Source organism: Volvox carteri (assembly GCF_000143455.1).
Source record: "Volvox carteri f. nagariensis unplaced genomic scaffold VOLCAscaffold_62, whole genome shotgun sequence".
In the NCBI taxonomy this organism is placed as follows: Eukaryota; Viridiplantae; Chlorophyta; class Chlorophyceae; order Chlamydomonadales; family Volvocaceae; genus Volvox; species Volvox carteri.
In genome coordinates, this window is record NW_003307605.1 from 611,957 (window position 1) to 633,026 (window position 21,070).

The window sequence follows — 21,070 nt, forward strand, 5'->3', positions numbered from 1 at the left end:
CACTTACACACTTACTCACTTACGGAGAGACCAGCTGTATGCCTGTCTTGCGTTGAGTAGTCGGTTGCGTTCAGTCATATCTTCACGGGTAGGACGCGAGTGACTTTTCCCGCGCACATATAGACATACAGGTATACAACCTGGCCGGCCTGACAGTTGACGCCTCCTCTAAAACGGTCACGTCCCTTGCCGCTGTGCTCTGGATTTTGGTAAGCTGCACCACCACCATTTTCACCAATACCAACACCACGACGCGTCCGGTTCACGGTTTTTCTAAAAAAACACCCACTTTCCCGTTCTCAAGTCATACACATTATGCCAGAACCAACCACATGTACATTTCGATGTGCGGTGGTGTACATCTCCCTCGCTGGTGCCCCCTCACCGGCCCCATGTAGGCCGCCCTTTCCCGCTCCTCTCCGCCACACTTGGCGCACTTAGGGCTCTTCACCGTTCGACACTCAGCTGGCCTCTGGCGAACAGGACAGGTCCGCATGCTGTTGGTGGTGCTGCTGAGCGTTGACCCACTTCCCTTCACCCCTCCCCCTTGGACGCTAGACGCCGGCGGTTCATTCCTGATTTCCTCGCAGATGATTGTACCCCTACTGCCGTCGGTCTTCCCCCTCTCCACATCCACTCAGAAAGACAATCGAGGCATCAACACCGGGACACACAGCCGCATCTTGTCACACACAACAACAACCAAAAGCTCGCAGCAGGCGGAGCAGCAGCAGCAGCAGCAGCAGCAGGATCAGCCACGACAGCCACCATCAGCCCGGGCTGTGGCATATTCGGCCATGACCTCACGGTCACAAGTACGCCTTACAAGTACAGCAACCACCTCCACCTCATCGCACTTCCTCCTGGCCAAGTCAGCACCACCCTACAAGTACAGCGACGCCGCGAAGATGATGTCTCGCTTGATTCGCTCCCTGGTCTGTTCGAACCTCTCAGACAGGGCGAGCTCTCCGATGCCCTTGAGGGCCTCAGCCAGCTGCCGCAACAGCTCCTCCAGGCGCCGAATGGCCCGAACCAGGGAGCCCTGTACACGGGCATAGTGGTGGGGTTGGCGGTCTGGAGAGGAGCTGAAACGAGATCAATGGTGCTGGTGGTGCTGGTGGTGCCGGTAGCCACCCGGTGACAAAAGCAGCAGAGGAGGGGCAGCGGGAAGAGGAGGAAAACAACACGGCTGATGCAGATCGAGGAGGCTGAAGACGGGGAGCTAGTGGTATCGAAGGAATTGAGCGAGGAGGGGAGGAAGAGGATGTTAGGGGAGGAAGGGAAACAGCAGCAGCAGCAGCAGCAGCAGCTGCAGCGGCCGCAGGATGATGCAAAACCATGGGCCCCAACCCCCCCCGGCCCCACCTCGAAAACGGTGGTCATCTTGACAAGCTCCGCAAACTTGACACCACGCACCCAGGCCGCCACGGGCTCCATCAGGTCGGGTCGGAACTTGGCGACGTAATCGTCCAGACTGGTGGTGGAGGCGGACCCGCCATGAGGGCCGCTGTGCGAAGAAGAAGAGGAAAAGGAGGACGGACAGGAACTTTGAAAACGCAGTCAAGGGGAAGAGGAGGAGGGTTGGAAAGGGATGAACGCGACCAACAACGGTCAACAGAACTACGTAAAACAATTGCATGGTAAGTTACGCACGGGTTAGCACCAGTCGTGATTCAGTTACTGAAACCGGAATGATAGCTGTAACGGATTGTGTGAGACTGTCAACGTTGGTCTTTGCTCGGGGCGCCGCGCTCCTTCAGGAGCTTCCCACAACCCCTCTCTCTCTCTCTTGGCCCTCCTCCTCCTTCTCGCCCCCTCCTCCGCCTCCTCTTTCTATTCTTCCCTTCCCCGCTCTCCCGCACCAGTCTGCCTCACCAGTCGAGAGCCATCTTGCAGTCCAGCTCCACCTTGGCAACACGACGAGCCGCGTCCTTGACCGCCGCCAGCGCACCCACCAACTCATCCCGGAGCTGTGCAAGACGGGGGAAGGGGAGGAGGTGCGTGCGCGCGCTCGTGTGTGTACGTATGTACGTATGTGTGTGTGCACGTGTGTGTCATCCAGCTGAACCGGTAGCAAGACAAGAGGGTCAGTCTTCCGGTGGAGCCACGGGGTTAGCAGCTTTCGGCTGGAAAGCATCCCGAGCAGTCAGACATGATCCGATCCACAACACGCAATCACGCACACACATACATACACGAGCATTCCCATCGCTATTTCCTGCTTTTCTCGAGGTTCAGTCGTGTCAAAGAGCTTATTAACGCGCCACATGGCAACCCACGGCTCCAACTGGCTCTTCCTTGCGCCTCTCTCATTCACACTCGCGCAGACGTAGGGAGAGATACAGCTCACCTTTGGCCCGCCGCCCTCCCCTCCCTTCTCCTGGAACACGAAGCACGAACACGCGGCGGCCAGCGCCTCCAAGCTCATGGCGTTGAAGGCGCCCGCGAACACGAGCTCACACAGCACCAGCTCATCTCCGCAGCTGAGCCCCGCGGCCAGACGGCCCTTCACGGTCACCACGCCGTCCTCGTCCACGTAGGTCAGACGACGCAGCACCCGTTGCCGCGCCTGGAGACGACGAGAGGGGGTGGGCCTCGCGATGACCTCGAGCGAGGTGGGGCCTGCCCTGCCCCCTTTCCCCTCCCCTTTCCCCTCCCCCCTTTCCCCTCCCCCCTTTCCCCTCCCCCCTTTCCCCTCCCCTCTTTCCCCTCCCCTCTTTCCCCTCCCCCGTTTCCCCTCCCCTTTTTCCTCTCCCCTTTCCTTCCCCTTTCCTCTCCCCCCGTTCCTCCCCTCCCCTTTCCCCTCGCCCTCCCCGCACCACAGGACATCACGCACCTTGAGTTCGTCTTTTAGGATCAGACTGGTGGCGGCCTTGGCCTCCCTCCGTGCCGCTGCCACCGCCTCTTCCGCGGCGCTCCGCCGCTGCAGCGCCCCCAGCCGGGATCTCAGCTCGGGTGCTGGAAGGGAGGTGGCCAGGGGGTGGGCCGCCAACAGCCCCTCCACACTCTCAATCTTGGACTGGGTCTTGCGAACGGCCTTGTCGGTAACCTGGAGAACCAAGGGTGTTTGTCTGTCTGTCTGTCTGTCTGTCTGTCTGTCTCTGTCTTTGCTTAAGCAAAGTTTTCTCCCAATTCCATCCTCCTACTTTTCATCACTCATCACTGCTCGGCCTCTCATCCCTGTCCTCGAGTCATCGCAGGTCACCCTCACCTTCATATCGTCCTCCGGGTCCAGCAACGGTACCCTGCCCCCGCTCTTGCGCTGTCCAGCCAGCCGCACCAGCGCCTCCGCCAGGGCGGCACACGCGGCCTTCCGGGCGTCCAGCGGTCTGAGGTCACGTTGCAGGTAGATACGCACACTGCTGAGCCGGTCCACCTGGTGGAGCAACGGCGGCGTTCCCAGTAGGGGTTGGGGGCCGTGTTAGGATGGACCAAATGCCGATGTTCAGAGGAGGAGGTTGGGGGACATCCATGCATCCATCCATGCATAGATACATACGTACATACACAATCGCCCAAATCACCCATAAAAGCGCTGCCACGCCTCCCACCTGCGCGAGGGAAAATGTGACCACCAGCGGCACCCCCGTCTTGTCTCCGGGGGGCAGTAGCTTCACAGGGTGACCTCGGGGCAGAGTGCCGCTACTGCCACCTGCCGTACCGCCCCCCGGGGTCGGTGCCGTGTTCACCAACACGTCCACAATGAAGTGGCCCGCACCCCCCGAGGACGAGGAGGAGCTCTTCTTGGAGGATTTCTTGGACCCACCACCACCATCACCACCACCGTCTGCGTGGGTGGGTGGGTAGGTAGGTAGTTGTAACGGGTAGGTAGGTGGTAACACTTTTAATTTGATTGCATGACATGCGAGCATGTAGACATGAAGTAGACAACAACAAGAACAGCAATAACAGATAAGAAGGGAAACCAGAGGACGGACGGCGCACCTGCAGCCGCCGCCGCGTCCTTCTTGCCGCCCACCCGCTCGAAATTGACCACAGCGCCCCATACACCGTACGCCACCTCCGCCACCACAGCCTCCCCACCGCCCGCGCCGCCGCTAATAGACGCGTCTCCGCTGCCGTCGGCGGACGGTACGGCACCCGCCCCGGGCGGCTCGTTGAAATCCGGCAGCGGTCTAGCTGTCTCAGGTGGTTCCGGGAGTAGCCTAACCAGGCGACCTGCGGAACATGTGTGAACATGCCATTTCGTTTTGTTGTAGCCGTCGTACAGTACGTCGTACATACAAGTCGTCAATAGATTATGCGCTAAAAAAAGCGCTCTGCTTGCATCTTAAGAGAGATCTTGCCAGCGCCCAGCTACTACGGCCCGCGCACTTCTGACATCATCGACCAGTCAGTCCTCGCTCTCCTAATACACTACCCCCAGCACTTCCCCCTCTGCACCCATAAGGCCCTCATAAGCTCCCCCCCTTAAACCCCCCTTGGCCCTCATAAGGCCCCCCCAACCCAGCCGCATCTGCGGCACCTCACCTGGCTGCAGGAAGGGCAGGCACACCTGCGGCGAGTTGAGGAACCCCCGTAAGCTGGCTCGCAATGATGCCAGCTGGTCCAATAACGCATAGTACTGCCGTACAGACTGCTCGTCCGGTACGACAATGGCATCCCGCTGTGCCTCCAGTGTCGATACACGGGCCTCCAGGGATGGCAAACTCCGCTCCACTTGAAACTGCCTAAAGGGGAATGGAGCGGAGCGGGGGGGGGGGGGTTATTGCGTTACACTATCCGCCTGTCTGTCTGTCTGTCTGTCTGTCTATCTGTACGAAGGTAGGGGGGAGAGAATCATGCGATACTTGGTGAGCAAAATTTGAACTGTTGCTTAAATCCTTGCCGAGGACGCGGGGAATACAAAGCCTGAGATACTCCACCCTCAGGCCCAAGGACCCCGCAAGGCCAGCCGCCCTCTTTCCCCCACCCCCAACCAACCATACACGAGACCCCCGGAGCCCCACGCACCTGAACGATGCCCCCATGAGCTGCTCCGGTTCCGCCCCCTCCACCCGCATAAGGCCCAGCAGCATGTTGTATCCCAGATGGAAGGCCGAGTAGAGGGTGTCCGGAGCGCCCTTGATCATCTCCTTGGCCACGGGGGGCTCCAGTCGGGTGTCCAACATCAGGATCACAACACCTGACAACGTGCGTGCGTGTGTGTGCGTGTGTGTGTGTGCGTGTGTGTGCGTGTGTGTGTGTGCGTGTGTGTGGGGGGGGGGAGAGGGGGAAATCATGGGGTGGGAAAGGGGGAGGGCGTCACAGGACGATGCAAAATGCAGGAAATCATGCAACAAAACGCCAACGATGACAAAATGAACCAACTGCCATCTGCAAAGAGGGTTTAGATCGCACAGTAACATCCCGCTGCCAATCCAATCCAATCCAATCCAATCCAATCCAATCCAATCCAATTCATGTCAAGTCAAGAATGGAAAACAGCAGCCTGCACCCAGTTGGAGATGGGTTGGAGATGGGATGGGGTGGGTTAGGGGGGGAAGGGAAATGAGAACAAGGAATGCTGCGGACCCCCGAGCCCCCTCCTCATTTTTCTCCCCCACACCCATCCCCATTTGTCCCCTCCTGGAGCATCCGTCTATCTCCGGCATCTACTTCAATCCTCAGCGGTTCGCCTCCGCGCCCCTACCCCCCTCCGCCCCCTCGCGCACCTCTATCATCCAGACCTCGTCGCCCCGCCCTGCCGCTCATCTGAATGTACTCCCCGCTGGTGATCCAGCGAAACACACCGCCGTCGTACTTCTTGACGTTGGTGAACACAACCGTCTTGGCGGGCATGTTGAGGCCGGTGGAGAAGGTCTCCGTAGCGAATAAACACTTCAGAAGACCCTCCTGAGGTTGGGCGGTAAATTGGGGGGTAAGTTGGGGGTTCGGTGTGTGTGTGTGTGTATGCGGAAGACGAATCACTGACGGTTGAAGCAGATATTAGAGGGGGGGTTTAGGCATGGGGGGGAAGGAGATAGGGTTAGGGTTTAGCGTATAGGGGATGTAGGAGGCGTAAAATACACGTCCTTTATAAGCAAGGCAAGAAGCCCAACTGACGTCCCAAGTACCTAAGTGCTGGCGGACTGCAACGGGATTTGTGCGTGCGTGTATGTGTGTATGTATGGAAAAAACGGGGTGAAAGGGGGGGGGGGCCCGCCAACCATTTGCTTGTGTGGGGCCAATGGTTTGGGGAGGAGAGGAGAGGAGGGAGGAGGAAGGGGGGGAGCCAAGTTGAAGGATGTCTCCCAACGCACGAGCCCTTCCCCCTTCCCGCCCCTTCACACAAGCCGCCCCAGCCCCCACATCCAAACCCACCCACCCACCCACCTACCTGGAACAGGATCTCCACCACCTCCTTCACGATGGGCAGTAGCCCCGAGTGGTGCACCCCCACCCCCCGCTGTAGCATGGGCAACATGGCGGTGATCTGAGGGAGGCGCTGGTCGTCCTGCGTGCGTGTGGGTGTGGTTGGGTGGGTGGGTGGTGTGTGTGTTGTTCTTGGGTGGGGTGGGGTGGATGGTGGAGAGTGTGCGATGGAGCAGCAGGACAGAGGCGTTGTCGAGCGGTCAGGTGGTTTTATTGAGGGGTGCTTCCCTCGTGGTTGGTTGGGCAAGAAGCGGCCAACGGGCATGTGAGAGCCGCCTGGATTTCCCCCCTGGGTTACACCTCTGGTAGGCTGGCGTTGCACCTGTCGTACAGATACAACAACAGCTCTCCATCCCCTTTGAACCGGAACCCCTATCGCCGCTCCCCCCCCTTTCCCCCCATCCCCCCTCACACGCCTGTGACAGGCACTCCATTGCCGACCAGTAGATGTTGGCCACCAGCGCCTTCTCATCCTCGCTGTTGAGCTCCAGGGGGGCCATCTGGGCGGCAAGAGCCTCACATTCGCGCTAAGGCACGGGGGAAGGGGTACGGAAAGAGTTGGATGCTAAAGAATGGGTAGTGAATGAGTGAGTGAGGAGAACTAAAACCCAAGCTAAAACCCGGAAGCAACGCCTGTGAAACCTCGAACAAATCCGCAAATGAAACATCACAGCACATCGGGATGGGAAGCACATCGCAGCGGTTGGGTTCAGACGGGAAAGTGCCGTACTTTGGAGAAGGAGAACACGATGACCGGGTCGTAGTTCCGCTCCATGATCATTCGGACCAACTTGAAGATATCAGATTTCTGAGAGTCGGCACCGCCCACAGGCGCGGAGCCGCCACCGCCGCCGTTCTTGCCGCCCTTGGCTACGGCGAATGGAGGGGGAAGAGATGGAGGGGGAAGAGGTCGAGGACGAAGGAATCATACGCAAAATGCAAAGTATAATGTATGATGTGTGGGACAGGGGGGCATATCTTCACCCGTGGCCGCTACCCGGCGAAACCCTGCCTTCCCCGGTATTTCGGGGCACCCTCATCTAGTCACCCTAGTCAACTTCTCAGTGGATCGCTCAGGTTCCGCACCCACCACCAGCATCCAACGGAATCTGCCGGGTCGACGGCGGCCCAACTCCATTCCTGGTCAGCTCGCAAGTTAACTTTATCCCAGGTCACCACCGTCCATCGACTAGGGGCACTTTACCTTCCACCCTCGGAAGGATTTTCGACCCGTGTATGTATGCATGTATGTATGTGTGGTATTACGTTTTCTGACCGTCACCTTCGTTACGTTATCCTTCAAGATGTACACATGCATACATACATACACGCGTGTGGGTCTATACGAACCCCTACTGCGGAAGGCCAGGTGGGCACGTACCAACATCAGGAAGATGGTAATAACTAGATATTTAATAAAGTTTATGTATCATACATAAACTTTATAGCGCCAAAATACTAGGTAGCCGATAGGTTAACAAACAGACAAATTGGGCAATGACCGCGGGAGGACAGACAGACCCCACTTACCCTTTCCGCCGCCGGCGTCCGTTTCGGTTAGTACACCAACCGCTTTCTGGAAGTTGTCCTCCCGAAATACGCCCCGCTCGTCCACCACCATGTACAACCCATCACCACCTTCGGAAGGAACACGGGATCAGGGGAACAAGAGATTCGGGTCGCTGGTAGGTGGGGCGGTAGTTGCCGATTCGGTTAACGGTTGGGTAGCCAAGCGGTCGGTAGTCCGGCTGCGGTTTTCAGACACATTTCCGGTACGTTTCTGGAAGCCTGTTCCAGAAATCTTGGCACCCGGTTGACGGTTTCAGTGCGGTTGGCAGTTGGGTTGTTGGGCAGTTGTTTGGGCGCCAAAGCATTCACTCACTCATTCACCCACTCCGACAGGCCCCTCTCTCTTCTTTTGCATACATTCTGTCCTCCGCGCCGTACCCCGTCATACTCCGCCGTACTCACCCGGGCCCCCGCTCACTCACCCGCCGGGAAGAGGTAGTGTTGCAGGGGTGTGGGTCTGTAGTCCGTGTACACCACATGGCAGGGCGAACGGTGCGTCTTGGCCACCCAGTCAGCAAACTCGCGCGCGTTGGGGATGGTGGCGGACAGAAATACGAAGCGAGCCTGCCTGAGGAAAGGAACAGAAAAGATGGCCGAAGCGACAACGGCCGGAAAAGGTTTTGGCCGACGGCCGCGCCAGGCAGCAGCAGCATCAGAAATGGCAGTAGCAGCAGTACGCAGCTCGTCAAGCCAGCCAGGAGTTCCGTAGAGAGCACGGGGGACGTGCGTGTGTATGTGTGTGTGTGTTCCCGTGGAGAAGCCATATGCGAGAAAGAGTGGGAAGACGGCGGTGGTGTCCTAGAGGTCGGAAACTGCCCCTAGTGAGTGAGGGAGTCCTAAGCGGTGTCATGTGATGTCATCCACCCATTGGGACCAGCATTGGGGGCAGCATTGGGATGCGCGTGTGTGAGAGAGAGAGAGAGAGAGAGAGAGAGAGGAGAAATCCATTTTCGCAGGAAACACGACAGGGAACCAGAAAAACTTAGGGGGCCCTATCCCGGCCGGCCAGGAAACAGCAAGCAAAGGACGCGAAAGGCACGGACAGCGAGATGTCCAGAAAGCCTTATGGCAGGGAAAGGGGCCCCTACATGTTCATCTTCCTGGTCAAAACACGAATCCGTACATTTCCCGTACGCGCGCAGGTATGTGACCCTTACCTGGGGGCTAGGATGATGGACTCCTCCCACACCACGCCACGCTCCTTATCACGCAGGTAATGGATCTCGTCGTACACAACCAGTTGTACTTCACGTACGACCTCTGTAAGTGGGGCCCCGAACACATCCAGAGGGCCACATTTTCAGGCAAAAGGGCCGCAGGGCGACCCAGATGGCGGTAGTGAACCCGAGCCGCGAAGTTGATGACGGCGATGGTGATGACCGGAGTGGCGGTAGGGGTAGAGATGTCTTTGCAGAGGGTACTTTACACGGCGCAAAAACGTGTACTCTAAACGAAGAATGGTGCAAAAGGGCGGAGGACCATCACAGGGCCACCACGCCGAAACACATTCCCCCGATACCCTTCCCCCCTCACGTCACACGCACACACATACATACACACGTGCCATCGTGGGCTTCTTTTTTAGCCATATTCATATCAAAACCTATCCCAGCAGGTATTAACCGACCAACTAGTACTATCACATTCTCTTTGAAACCAATATCACCTTGTCTAATCTACCGGCAACAGCACATCATACCGACCCCCCGATACCCACAATCACTCCCCATGTGAGATGTTCGCCTACCTGACCCCCTGTACAACATGGACCTCAGAATTTCCGTGGTCATCACCAGGCAGGAGGCATTCGGATTGATGGTGACGTCTCCCGTCATCAGCCCCACATCCACAAACTCCTCCGCCAGCTCCCGGTACTTCTGGTTGGAGAGGGCCTTCAAGGGGGAGGTGTATACCACGCGGGTTTTGTCCCTGCAGGGCATGTTTGTGTGTTTGTATGTGTGTGTATTTTTATAATGTGCGTATGTGTGCGTATGTGTTATTAGAGGAGTGTTACTGAGCCGCGAGGAGTGTTAAGGTATGCGAGGAGGGTGTGTATGCGTATGTTTTCGTGATCGGATGTGTGAATGTGAATGTGCATGTGCGTGTGTGTGTATGCCCGTAGGACGTGTGTTATGCAGTGTTGGCAAAAGACAGAAGGGGAAGCCACGGGAGCGCGGTGCAGAGGAGGACATGTGAGGAGATGGGAAAGGAAAGGAAAAGAGCGGGAGATTACGTGCAAATTGGACATGGAAGGCAGGAAACCCTTCACTTTGCATCACTCAGCAGCCAGTCCGCCTGCCAGCCACGCCCTCCCAACCCCCGGGTGCATACCTCAGGGCCATAGCAAAGGCATACTCCGCTACCACCGTCTTTCCGGCCGAGGTGTGGGCCGCCACCATGACGCTGTGGCCTAAAGAGTAGACAAAAAGGTCGGGCGCAGGATCCGGGGATCGAACCCGGGTGGTCCAGGGAGTTACGTGTGCGAACATCATCAAGACGGGATTTGTGGTGGTCAACATCATCAGCATGAAACGGGAAAATGTAACCCCCGGAGGGACATGAATGAAAGCATGTAGGCGCGCACAGGCTTTGGACCGAACAACCTTAACGTTCGCGACACGTCATCATGTCGTACCGCGTCACGTCGCGCCATGTGGGTTCGGAGGGTCAATGGAAAACGTAAGGCCCATATGCTTTTGCCGGCTTGATCGAGGGGGTAGGCGAGCGTGATGAGCGCGGGGAGAGGACATGATAGTCAAGAGTTGACTTTCGCCCAAATGGCTACCCCGCCTAACTCTTGGACGCCCTCTCTCCGCTTCGTTAACTTCCCAACCCCTTAAGAAGAGAAAAGCAAGGAAGTGCTGCTTCATACATAACCCGCAAATTACATGCGGTTGGGAATTCTCTTCTTTGCCTGTTCGCTGCCCGTGCTATGCCGGCGGCGGGCAGCTGATGCAGGACAAACATGTCGGGGTGAGGGGCACGGTTAATTTGGGTCTTCTCTATCCCCATGGGCGTCTCCCCCTACCTCACCTGCTTCCAGACAGTTGACTGCCACTTGTTGGAAAGGATCAATTTTGAAGGGGTAGACACGCGCGGGGGCCCCCTCCCGTGCCGGCGGCGGCAGCGTGCTGCCCTCCTGGCCTGGCGGCCATGCAACCTCGTGCGTGCAGGACTTGCCATCCACCTCCACCAGGTTTGCGCCCACAGGCAGCTGGGCTACGCGTTCACCGCCTAGACGAGCCGCCTTTGCTGGGGGTGGTGCTGCCGGGCCTTCGCCGGGGTTTGAGGCATCGGCGGAAGCACTGGCGGACCGCTTGCCGAGAGCCGTATCCGGCGACATGCCGTTGACGGCGTGTAAGTTGTTATCTTTGAAAGGCTATATAATGCCGGGATGTTCTTTGAGGATGAGGCCGCCGCTGTTGACAGGCCCAATGCGGCGGCGAGATGCGAAAACAATTTATTATAGGGTCTGTCAGATTATTCAACGGATTAAGGAAAGAACTTGTGCATACACTTCAGGGGAAAAGATTTGAGCTTCACTCTGCAGCTTCGTTTTGCAAAGGTTTCCTAGCGAACACCAAGCAGAGAGAAAAACATGGATAAGAAAATAACGACTGCAATAATGCCAGAGCTGGCCTACTGCCTCTGGAAGTCGAATGCTCGTTCAACTTGTAACGACAGTTGCCGGTTTTCCAAGTGGTTGCACACTTGCAACGCTTTGCTGCAATCGCACAAAGCCATAGAGCACGTAGTCACTACGTAGAAATTCCACAAACCCTTTCTGTGAAATTACATTGTCCAAAATGATAGGACCTGACCGTGCGACCGACCGGCAATACAAGTCATTCAATCACTACAGCCACAGCGTAGCTTGTACCCTCGAAAGCATGAGGATTTCATCGCGAATCAACAGTCAATCGTTACGATGCAATCATTTCAAGGGGGACAGGGAACCAACCCACATCACTAGCCGTACATGCTAGCGGTTGACCTTGTTTCTTCTAATCTTACAAAGACCCACATGGATACGTAATGGAGCGCATGCAATAACAGAACTAAGATTGTATATGAAGCTCATGAGAATGCAATAATCTGATATAGTAACGGCATCTGTCCGTCCCGTAAGTTGCACCGTGCGCATCCCACATATGTTTCTCGGCGCATTGCTGCTTCCTGCAAATATTATAGACCTGACGACCCAAACCTTTGTTTAATTCAAACAATTTCACCATAGCCATAACCCCACACCATCTCCAATTCGCCGTTCAGCAATAATCTCCCTGTGAAAATACAGAAGATTTTGTGTATTATTTGCTAAGCCAAATACGTCTGCTTTGTAGTAGCTGCCGCTGAAAAGGCCTCTCGAGATAGCGCCTTAGCGCCTATTTGTAAACGTCGTGTGTGCCGTACTATCTACCAGCTGCAACGTTCTTCCCCTTTGAAGGGATCCGTCTCGTTCCCTTACGGCAACATACACACGCCTGCGCCTACGATTGCCTACCCTCGGGCAGTGGGTTATTTATCCACATCCTAACATGCGCCTAGCCTAGTCTTCAGAGTTTTCAGGCACAGAATCTTTCCAGTCAATCACAGCTACATTTAGTCACGGTAGTCGTGCAAGGGATCGTCATGCTTGACCTAGTCGTCTGACCCGATATCCACAATGCGGTCTGTCTGGGTCGAATTGACTGCATCTGGATCGTAAAATTGTAGTGGCTGGCATGCTCAGCTCATGATTCCTCCCCAGCTCCGTGGTCAATCTGGGTCAGCGCAAGAGGACGTGATGCATCCCGCAAGCATCAACATGAGGGTGTTAGAGAGCCCGATTCAATGAAGATCACGGTCGAGACAGGCTGAGCATGCTCACTACCAGTCGGGGTAAGCGTAAGGCCGGGTGGCGCCTTTCACAAGCAGCAGCACTGAGATGTAGTAGGACAGCGGGCAGCTACAGCGCGGTTGTGTGTGTGTGTGTGTGTGTGTGTGTGTGTGTGTCTGTGTGTGTGTGTGTGTGTGTGTGTGTGTTACATGGTTGGGGGTGCGTGACCCCATACCTGTAAGACTACCCATACGAGCCGAAGGCCCAAGGGCAATACTACAACGCCTAAAAGCCACGGAGGAAAGGAAAACACCGCACATCAGCCCAGACTAGCGTCCAAAGGGGATAATTGAGTTTCGGTGAGCCCACATACGTTCCAACATCCTCGCCAGACGTGCTGGTTCCCATTTCATGGCCTCCAACATGCTCTGTTGATGATCGAATCCCTCTACAGCACGAATATCATTATAGGCTGGGCATTCCAATAACACGTGTTTTTCATCCTCGATTCGGCTATTAGTACCACAACAGCGGCAAAACCGCTGCCCCCTGGGGACATGGTACTTGCCTCTTCGTGCTCTGTTTACCTCCAAAGCCCAGCAACATAAACGAAACTGCATTAGCTTACGATGTGCTAAACGAGGAATGAAACCTTAGCATGTGTTGGCCACATGACGGCTGCGGCTCCCGAAAAGGGCAGCCCCATCCAGTGCTTATACTTCGCCATTTGCACTCCCGGTTGCTTCCCATCTGATGGGTACTCCTTTGGCGCGGTTGGCTAGGAACAAGGCCCACCCACTGAGCATGCTCACAACCGTGCACCAGTGATGTCAGTGCTACATTTGGGGGGTGCTAATGAGTTTAGCACGAGTTTAGCATGATTTTAGCAGTTTGGTATGACGCGTTATTAGTAGGTTGTTATTTTCTTTAAGTTTGGGACCGAATGCGGCACTAAACACGGTGGAGCAAGCTGAGCACGTGATTGCGGCACTCGCACGTGAGTCATGAAACCCCGGTTATCCAAAATATTTTTTGCTCCGCGACTTTGTCGTACTGCTTAGGTCTTTCTGTTGTCCGTGCCATAGTGTGGAGTGCAGTGCGCCTGTGCGTGTGTTCTTTGACTGACGTGTCGTTGTGCACCTGCCAGCCGCCAGGTACACGATCTGCCTATCGTAGTGAATGTCGATGTTTGTGTGCACGCGCACGTGCATTGTTCCTGGTATACCATGACGCAACGGCTCCGGATGCATCCAGAATACGCCTGCTTCGCCCCCTCCTGCCGCCCACATGTACCCACTTGCTTGCCGCATGCCAACATATAAAAACTCTTCAGCAAAAACTTTCCATAACCTTGGAGCAGGAGAGGCGGTAAAGTGCGGGGAAGTGGGGCGGCAAGCCCACGACCCCGCACATGCCCCCAAACCACCTCCTTGGCGGCTCGGCGGTGAGTATACTCGGGGGATGGGGGCCGTATGGGTTGGATTATCGGCGCGGTGGCCTGGAGTGGGTCGTGCCCTGCCGCTTGAGGCGTGACTGTTAGCATTGAGCAATCATGCTTGGCAGGCAGCTGACAGCATCAGCAGACGCAGGCACAACATCAGCTGCAGCGAAGTCTTTAGGAAAGGCTTCCGGCGTGCAGCAAATCCAGAACAGAGCTGCCAGCCGCCTGAAAGCATGATATTGCTCTGAATTGTGATGTGTTGATCGTGTGTGCATACCTGGGTCGCGATTGCACGGCTTTGGGGTTTTTGAGTGGATTGTCTAACCAACTTCCCATCTGGTCGTGTGTGTTTCCCCTTGGCGCGCCTCCCTCGTCCTTTCCTTGGTGAGGTGTGTTGCCCTCAGGACGCGGCGACAACGGAAATATCTCATATGAGTGTACGGCATTCCGATGACCATGAACGCGTCGTCTGTCCTTAATCTAATGTTTGTTGATGCCTGCATACCTTCCGTAGTGTGTTGTACGTGTCGAGGCGGGAAGGTTTTGGCGTGGATTGCGCGTTGTGACATGATCCGATATTGGCACATAAAGTACATCCGATCATCCCATCGGTATTTACGGCTTTAAATCCCGATAAGCAATTCCCTAGAGGCTCGTGGCTCGCCTCTTGCGTAGTGGTCTCTGATCTGTCCTCTGTTCCCCACTCCCTGTTGTCCAAGGTTTAGAGCAGGTCTGCAAAGAAATTGGCCGCCGGTCGTTTCTTCTGCTCCGCTCCCTTCGTCCATCGTGTCCGCTCCTGCTTCTTCACCTTCTTCTTCCTTCCGCCGGCACCACCGTCATCACTATCGCTGTCGTCGTCGTCGTCATCGTTGTCACCTACACAGTTGCTGCCGCCGCCGCCGCCGGCTGCTGCGTCAACGGCAGCTACACGCTTGCTATTTGCAGCCGTGGAGGCCTTGCCCGCACCATCCCTATCTTTCCCCCGCGCTTTTTCAGTCCCCTCCACTCTCCCCCCACGCCTCCCCTCCTCTCCCTCGCCTTCCTCGTCGTCCCCGCTACCACCACCACTGGCGTCCTCCTCCTCACTACCTGTTAGCTCCTCCTCCCCCTCCCCCTCCCCTTCCTCCTCCTCCTCCTCCTCCTCCTCCTCCTCATCATCATCATCATCATCCTCATCACCATCACTATCATCATCCTCATCGTCATTATCTTCCCGCTCTCCCTCCGCCTCTTCATCCCCAACCGTTCCACGCTTCTTCGCTCGCACCGCAGCCACCACGGTGGTGGCTGCAGCGCCAACGCCGCCATCATCCCCATCCTCTTCATCCCCCTCATCGTCTTCATCTCCATCGTCCTCGAGCAGTACAGACAAGTCCCAGAGTTTGACCGCCGAGTCATGGGAGGTCGAGGCAAGCACCCGTCGGTCGTTCGACAGTGCGAGGCGCTCGACGGGGAAGTCCTGATTGGGATACGATATAAGGTCGTCACAGTGAGGGAAACGACGGGAATGAATCCTCGGATGCGGATGCGGCAATGACAATGGAGGGCAAGTGCTACCGAGGGTTGGAAGGGAAGTTCAATTATTCTACACAGACCAGAAGATGAAGAAGGATGGCGAAGCGTTTTCGCGTCCAGCCATAATGAACCGCTGTGCGCTTCAGTACATGCTAAAAACAATACCGCTACCATGACGATGCGCAATGTGTAAAAAGGCATTCGTTCGTTCTTTCACGCGGGCAAAAATCGACGGCTCACATGCACATGTACACAACATTGCCCGCACATGTAACCAGCACACGCACACACACATTCCCGCGCACCCACCCACACCCACGCTCCCACCCCGCTCACCTCGTTGTGTTGTCCTAGTATTCCCAGCAGTCTGTTTGGCAGCACCCCCACCACACGCACCCCCCCGTCCGAGGACCCTGTCAACAAGGTGGACTCGTCGAAGGCCACCAGCGCCTGAACCGACTCCGGGTGGCCCGGGAGCCTGGGGGACCAGATGGAAGCGTTTGGCGATCGATGTGATGGTGGTGGTGGTGGTGATGATGGCGATAATGACGCATGCTTGGATGCGAAATGCAGTAAAAAATAACCGCCAACGTTGCATGGGTGGCATCATATAATGGGCAAAGCTCCAATAAATATTTTGCTATCGACTAAATTGAATACGATGCGACATAAGCAATTTCAGGAGTATGACGGGGAATGGGGAGGGGAAATGATGGGAAAGCACGCATGCGCACGAAAATGCTTGAGGGTACGTGCTGCAAATGGTATCGTACTGCAGCAGTACGCTCTGTTGTCGTACCCTACCTGTCACTGCAGTCGTTAAAGTACCCCCAGCTGTACAACTGCAGTACACCGGACTGGGTGCCCGCCACCACCTTGCGGCCCCCCTTGACTACCACACAGCTCAACAGCTCGTCATCGTTGTCATCCTCACTACGAGCCAGTGCCGTACTGCATGGACGATTGGGGTTTGGGTTTTTCCAGAGATCCAAGAGTGATTTATGTATACATACCGGGGTTTGAAGGACGGGGTTCAAGGGGGCATTATATCATGGGGAACATGAAATGCCATGAGATGCGATGAGAATTTCGGAGCGCAATTGCTGTGGGGATACATGCAGGAATGGAGACAGGCAGGGAAGGGAAGGACAGCAGTAGAAACGAACAGCGCAGAGTGCGCGCAGCTGTCGTAGCCATGAAACCGTTCTGAGTCTCTTAGCACTAGCACCCCCACTCGCACCCCCACCCGCACCAGCAGACTCGTCTAGACCTACTCTCATATTTACGCCCTAATATGACCCCGACCTCCGGTGGATAGGTCCTCTAGCCCCGGCCTGCCACTCTAGGGTTACAGACCTAATGCTTCTCCTAAACCACGATTTCTTCCTCAATTGCCTGTTTTCCGTTTTCCTTTTCCAAGCCAGTAGCCTCCTCATCGCCTTAATCTGTGTCATGCCCCCGGTGCTGCTCCGTCCCCTCCACCCGAAACGGCCGAAAAATCCGCACACCTCTTTTCTGCAGTTTGAGGTTCCCACACCTTACCGCTTGCGCAGGTCATGTACAGACAGAGTGGCGTCTCCGCTGACGACGACAACCGCCTGGTCCTTGGCATGCAGCGCGAAGTCCGAAATGTAGTCAGTGTGGCGAGTGTATCGGTAAATCGCGGAAGAGGAGGAGGAGGAGGAGGAGGACGTGGTTCCGCTGCTGCCCCCAACTCGATCGTCCCACAGAGCCACAAGGCCCTCCTCGTCCCCAGACGCGAACACATGAGGCCCCAGGGCAAACACCCGGCTCAGCTGCGCATCGTGCTCGCCCGAGAACCCCGCAACCATGCGCCCCGTCGCAACGTCGTACGACCGTACGGCGTGGTCGGCATAGCCCGCCAGGACGGTGTCGCCGCCGCTTGTGAAGCAGACAGCGCGGCAAGAAGGTGCGTCATCAGGGGCTGTGGCAGAGGCTCCGCCGCTGGTCAACTTTTGCTTTTTTTTGCTGGCAGGTTGTACGGATGGCGCTGGCGTTGGCGGGGGTACGGTCACATGTAGCTGGTACGACAGTTGGCTTCCGCCGCCAGGGCTATGAGCCGGGCAGGAGAAGGACGCCAGCTGGATGTGGCCGGTGACGAGGGCGGCAGCCAGAATGCCGCTGGAGGGGCTTACAGCGCAGTCCTGGCGTAAAAAGGGGAAGCCGGGAGGGGGTGTTTGAGGTTTGACTGGGGGATGTGCGCTGGTGGTGCGAGTGGGGGATGTGCGCTGTACGCCGCCAGGGACTGCGCTGCTTGCCGTCTAGGACGATATGGGTTGAATTGGTCATAGACGAAATACTGGAAATAAGATTATATGATTTGCTTCTTTCGAGCGCACCAGCGGCTGTGCTTGAAGCGGGACTGTGCAACTTGGAGTTTCCATTACGTCGCGCCTGCGGCTGCAACTGCGAAGGCCAGGGGGGTAAAGTTTGGTCGCACTAGTGCTTCTTTTGACACGTGCCACACGTCAAGGTGATATCAGCTAAATTTGGAAACTTCAATAAGAAAGCTTTGCTTCCCTACTTCCATAAACTTGCTACTTAATTGCAAAGTCATTTGAAGAATATCATCGCAAGTAATACTTGACACTGCGGCGAGTCACAGATTGGCAAACAAGGATTTACTACACACAACACTACGAGCGTCGGTTGGCCTCCCGCCGACATAGTCCGTACGGAACCAGTCCACCTGCGCAAAAAGCGGAAGGGTCGCCTGTTGGAAACTTGTCCAAATATGTTAGAATAAAAGCTTACCAAGCGTGCTGACTGCAAATGTAATCCCTTGGCTAGCAATACCTCCATCGGTATCGGTATGCAGACACTCCATGTTTCACATGTAATTGTTGAACCACAAGGACTGCTCGCACAAACTTTGACCTGGTTGAGGCACCGTGACAGGTGGGCTTTCAGTTTTGCGGAAGCAACAAAACTTCCGGCGGCGCACGGCCACCGGATACTAGCGTTCATAACCTCAACAAAATAGAAAATTACCGACGGCACCTAATACTGGCGTGGCCGTGTTCGCCTCGTGAATTCCTGCCCGTGGACCAGGCTTCATGCCCCTAAGGTTGCGTGGTCCAGACCTGACATACGGGAGGCTCATGCGAGTACGATAAGTATCCATGCCCAGGTGCGACATCTTGGGTTTGGTCCATCGGCCGCCGACGCATTTCTATCCCGCAGCATCCAACGGTCAACGGCTCGGGACTGACTGAAGTCGGGTTCCACATTTCCATTTCTAACATCAGCTACACGCACACATTGCATTACGGGTTTGCATTATCAACACAACAATCGAACACCTGTATTGCGCCCGACACCGGATTGCCTTCAGGCACGCGCTGTTGGGCCACCCGTGCACCATCCATGCGGAAGCGCAGCGGTCGCTGCGCCGAAGGCGCATGCACCCAAAGCCTCAGCCGCAGTTGCACCATCGCCATCCAGAACCCATATCAATACCAGCGATGCTGCAGCCGCGGACCGTCCCTCCCTTTTGGGGGTAAACGGCCCGGCGGCCCGCGGCAATCATGGCCCGGCGCAGCACAAACAACGGCACCACCTCAGCGATCACCATCAATACCTTCACTACCCTCATCACGACAAGGACGAATTTGGACCTCAGCCGCACACAGAGCTCGGTTATCGCGGCCCTGACGCTGATGTTGGCCAGCCCCGGGGGGATGCAATCACAGCGGCAACGACGTCAGCAACTGACGTTAGGGGTACCACGCCAGGTATCAGGAGGGCGGATAGAGGGTACGGGGCAACCACCACCGCGAAGGTGGCAACCACCACGGCATGGCAGCGGCGGCAACAGACATCCTTTAAGGAGCAACCTCTACGGCTCCGTCAGCTGCCGTACAGCATGGCATCTGTTGCATGGGGACTGGCGCCGTCACCAGTAAGGCCGCAGGGCCGGCAGGAACAACACTTGCACACCCCGCTGCTGTCCATTCCGTCGTTGGGAGCAGACCCGCCAGCAGCGGCCGCAGCATCTCCTCTGTTCCTCAAAGGATCATCATCATCAGCAGCAGCAGCACCTGCCGTAGTGGTGACGGCAGCCGCCGCAGCAGCATCAGTAGCAGCAGGACCTTGTACGAACGGAAAAAGCTCATCTAGGGCGGCCGCCACTGGCGCTGCTGCCGCGCTTTCCGCCGCCATCCGCTCCGCCACGTCATTGGACGAGCTTGCTGACTTGTACGACGCGGAGTCTGCCTCATTTCGATCTGGGCACGTCTCCGCGGCGCTGGTGCGGCTGCCGCACGTAGCCGGTCTTCGACGCACGCGCACCCCGCGACTGACGCACCCCCGGCACGAGGCGTTGCTACAGCGACTGCTGGAACGTTTCGAGGCCTTCCGATCAGCTGGTCAGTACGGCACCCGGGATCTGAGCTCATGTGCTTGGGTGCTGGGCACGCTGGCCCGGCGCGAGTGCGGGGAGCTGGTTTCGGAACTGGCCGAGCACATGCTGGCACTACGGCGGCAGTACTTGCAGCAGCAGCAGCAGCAGCAGCCGGTGGAGGCAACAACTGTAGCTGCTGTTCGCCCTGAAGCCGGGAACGGGACCCCAGAAGTGGCCCATTCTAGGGGCCGTGGAGGCGAAAGGGGAAACAGGGGAGACGGGCAGCTACAGTTGGCAGTGGGGGCGCCACCGCCTGTCGCTGCGAGTTCGTGGCCGTGCACGACGCTATCAGGTAGAGCTGCGACGGCGGAGGTGGCGCCGCTGCCAGGACGTGCTTCCGACTGTACGGCGCTCGACTTGTCCAACATGGCACTAGGAATGGCTAAGTCAGGCGTTACGTCGCCAGTGTTGTGGGAGGGTCTGACGGAGGCCGCCGCTGCCAGGCGCCTGCGAGACTTTGGCACTCAGGAGACCGCCAACCTCGCCTGGTGCTTGGCGCAGGCACACCGGGACTTCTGCCGACGGGAAGCAGCGGCGGTGTGCGGCAGCGACGTGGCAGGCGGTTGTCGTACGTCGGCAGTGGCAAACACTGCAGCAGCAGACCACCATTACGGCATTGTTGGCGTCGTCGAAGGCGTGGATGCCCAGTGCCGGGTTTTCGTGCCATGGCCGGGGGCCCCCTCGTCGCCGCCGCCGCCAAGCGCCGCGCGGGCGCTGCATCCTGCGTGGCTGCCCTGGGCAGGTGCCTTTGTGGAGGCCGTGCTGGCTCCGAGGATTCGGTGCATGTTGCGCTTCTACACCAATCAGCAGGCTGCGAATGCGGCGTGGGCGCTAGCGGCATTGGGCCATGCGGATTGTCGCACGCTAGACGCAGTGGCGGCGGTGGCGGAAGCATCGGCGGCGACTGCCGTGCCGCTGGCCGCCGTCG

General features: G+C 57.0%; 2 protein-coding genes across 2 annotated transcripts in view; one reads left to right on the top strand and one right to left on the bottom strand.

The window, feature by feature from the left end:
* Positions 1-883: 883 nt before the first annotated feature.
* On the bottom strand, positions 884-18,322 carry VOLCADRAFT_107315 (uncharacterized protein; the record flags this gene model as incomplete). Its single annotated transcript, XM_002956565.1, has 25 exons — positions 18,080-18,322; positions 17,262-17,884; positions 16,524-16,670; positions 16,056-16,197; positions 15,472-15,663; positions 10,978-11,323; positions 10,276-10,354; positions 9,692-9,873; positions 9,102-9,204; positions 8,367-8,512; positions 7,906-8,013; positions 7,106-7,245; positions 6,834-6,902; positions 6,341-6,457; positions 5,676-5,856; positions 4,975-5,146; positions 4,492-4,691; positions 3,946-4,179; positions 3,552-3,787; positions 3,212-3,376; positions 2,837-3,049; positions 2,351-2,569; positions 1,876-1,970; positions 1,366-1,507; positions 884-1,042 (listed from the first exon to the last, which is right to left on the bottom strand). Exons 1-25 carry the CDS (start codon positions 18,122-18,124, stop codon positions 884-886), a joined length of 4,455 nt encoding a protein of 1,484 aa, XP_002956611.1. The 5' UTR covers positions 18,125-18,322.
* Positions 18,323-18,862: 540 nt separating this feature from the next.
* The window catches only part of VOLCADRAFT_97614 (uncharacterized protein), a gene marked incomplete at both ends in the record, with an annotated part of 35,959 nt that continues 33,751 nt past the window's right edge, over positions 18,863-21,070 (top strand). Inside the window, 4 exons of the mRNA XM_002956527.1 lie at positions 18,863-18,870; positions 19,282-19,496; positions 20,009-20,107; positions 20,435-21,066. Of these exons, the coding sequence (XP_002956573.1) occupies positions 18,863-18,870; positions 19,282-19,496; positions 20,009-20,107; positions 20,435-21,066 (954 nt within the window). The remainder of the gene's footprint in view (positions 18,871-19,281; positions 19,497-20,008; positions 20,108-20,434; positions 21,067-21,070) is intronic.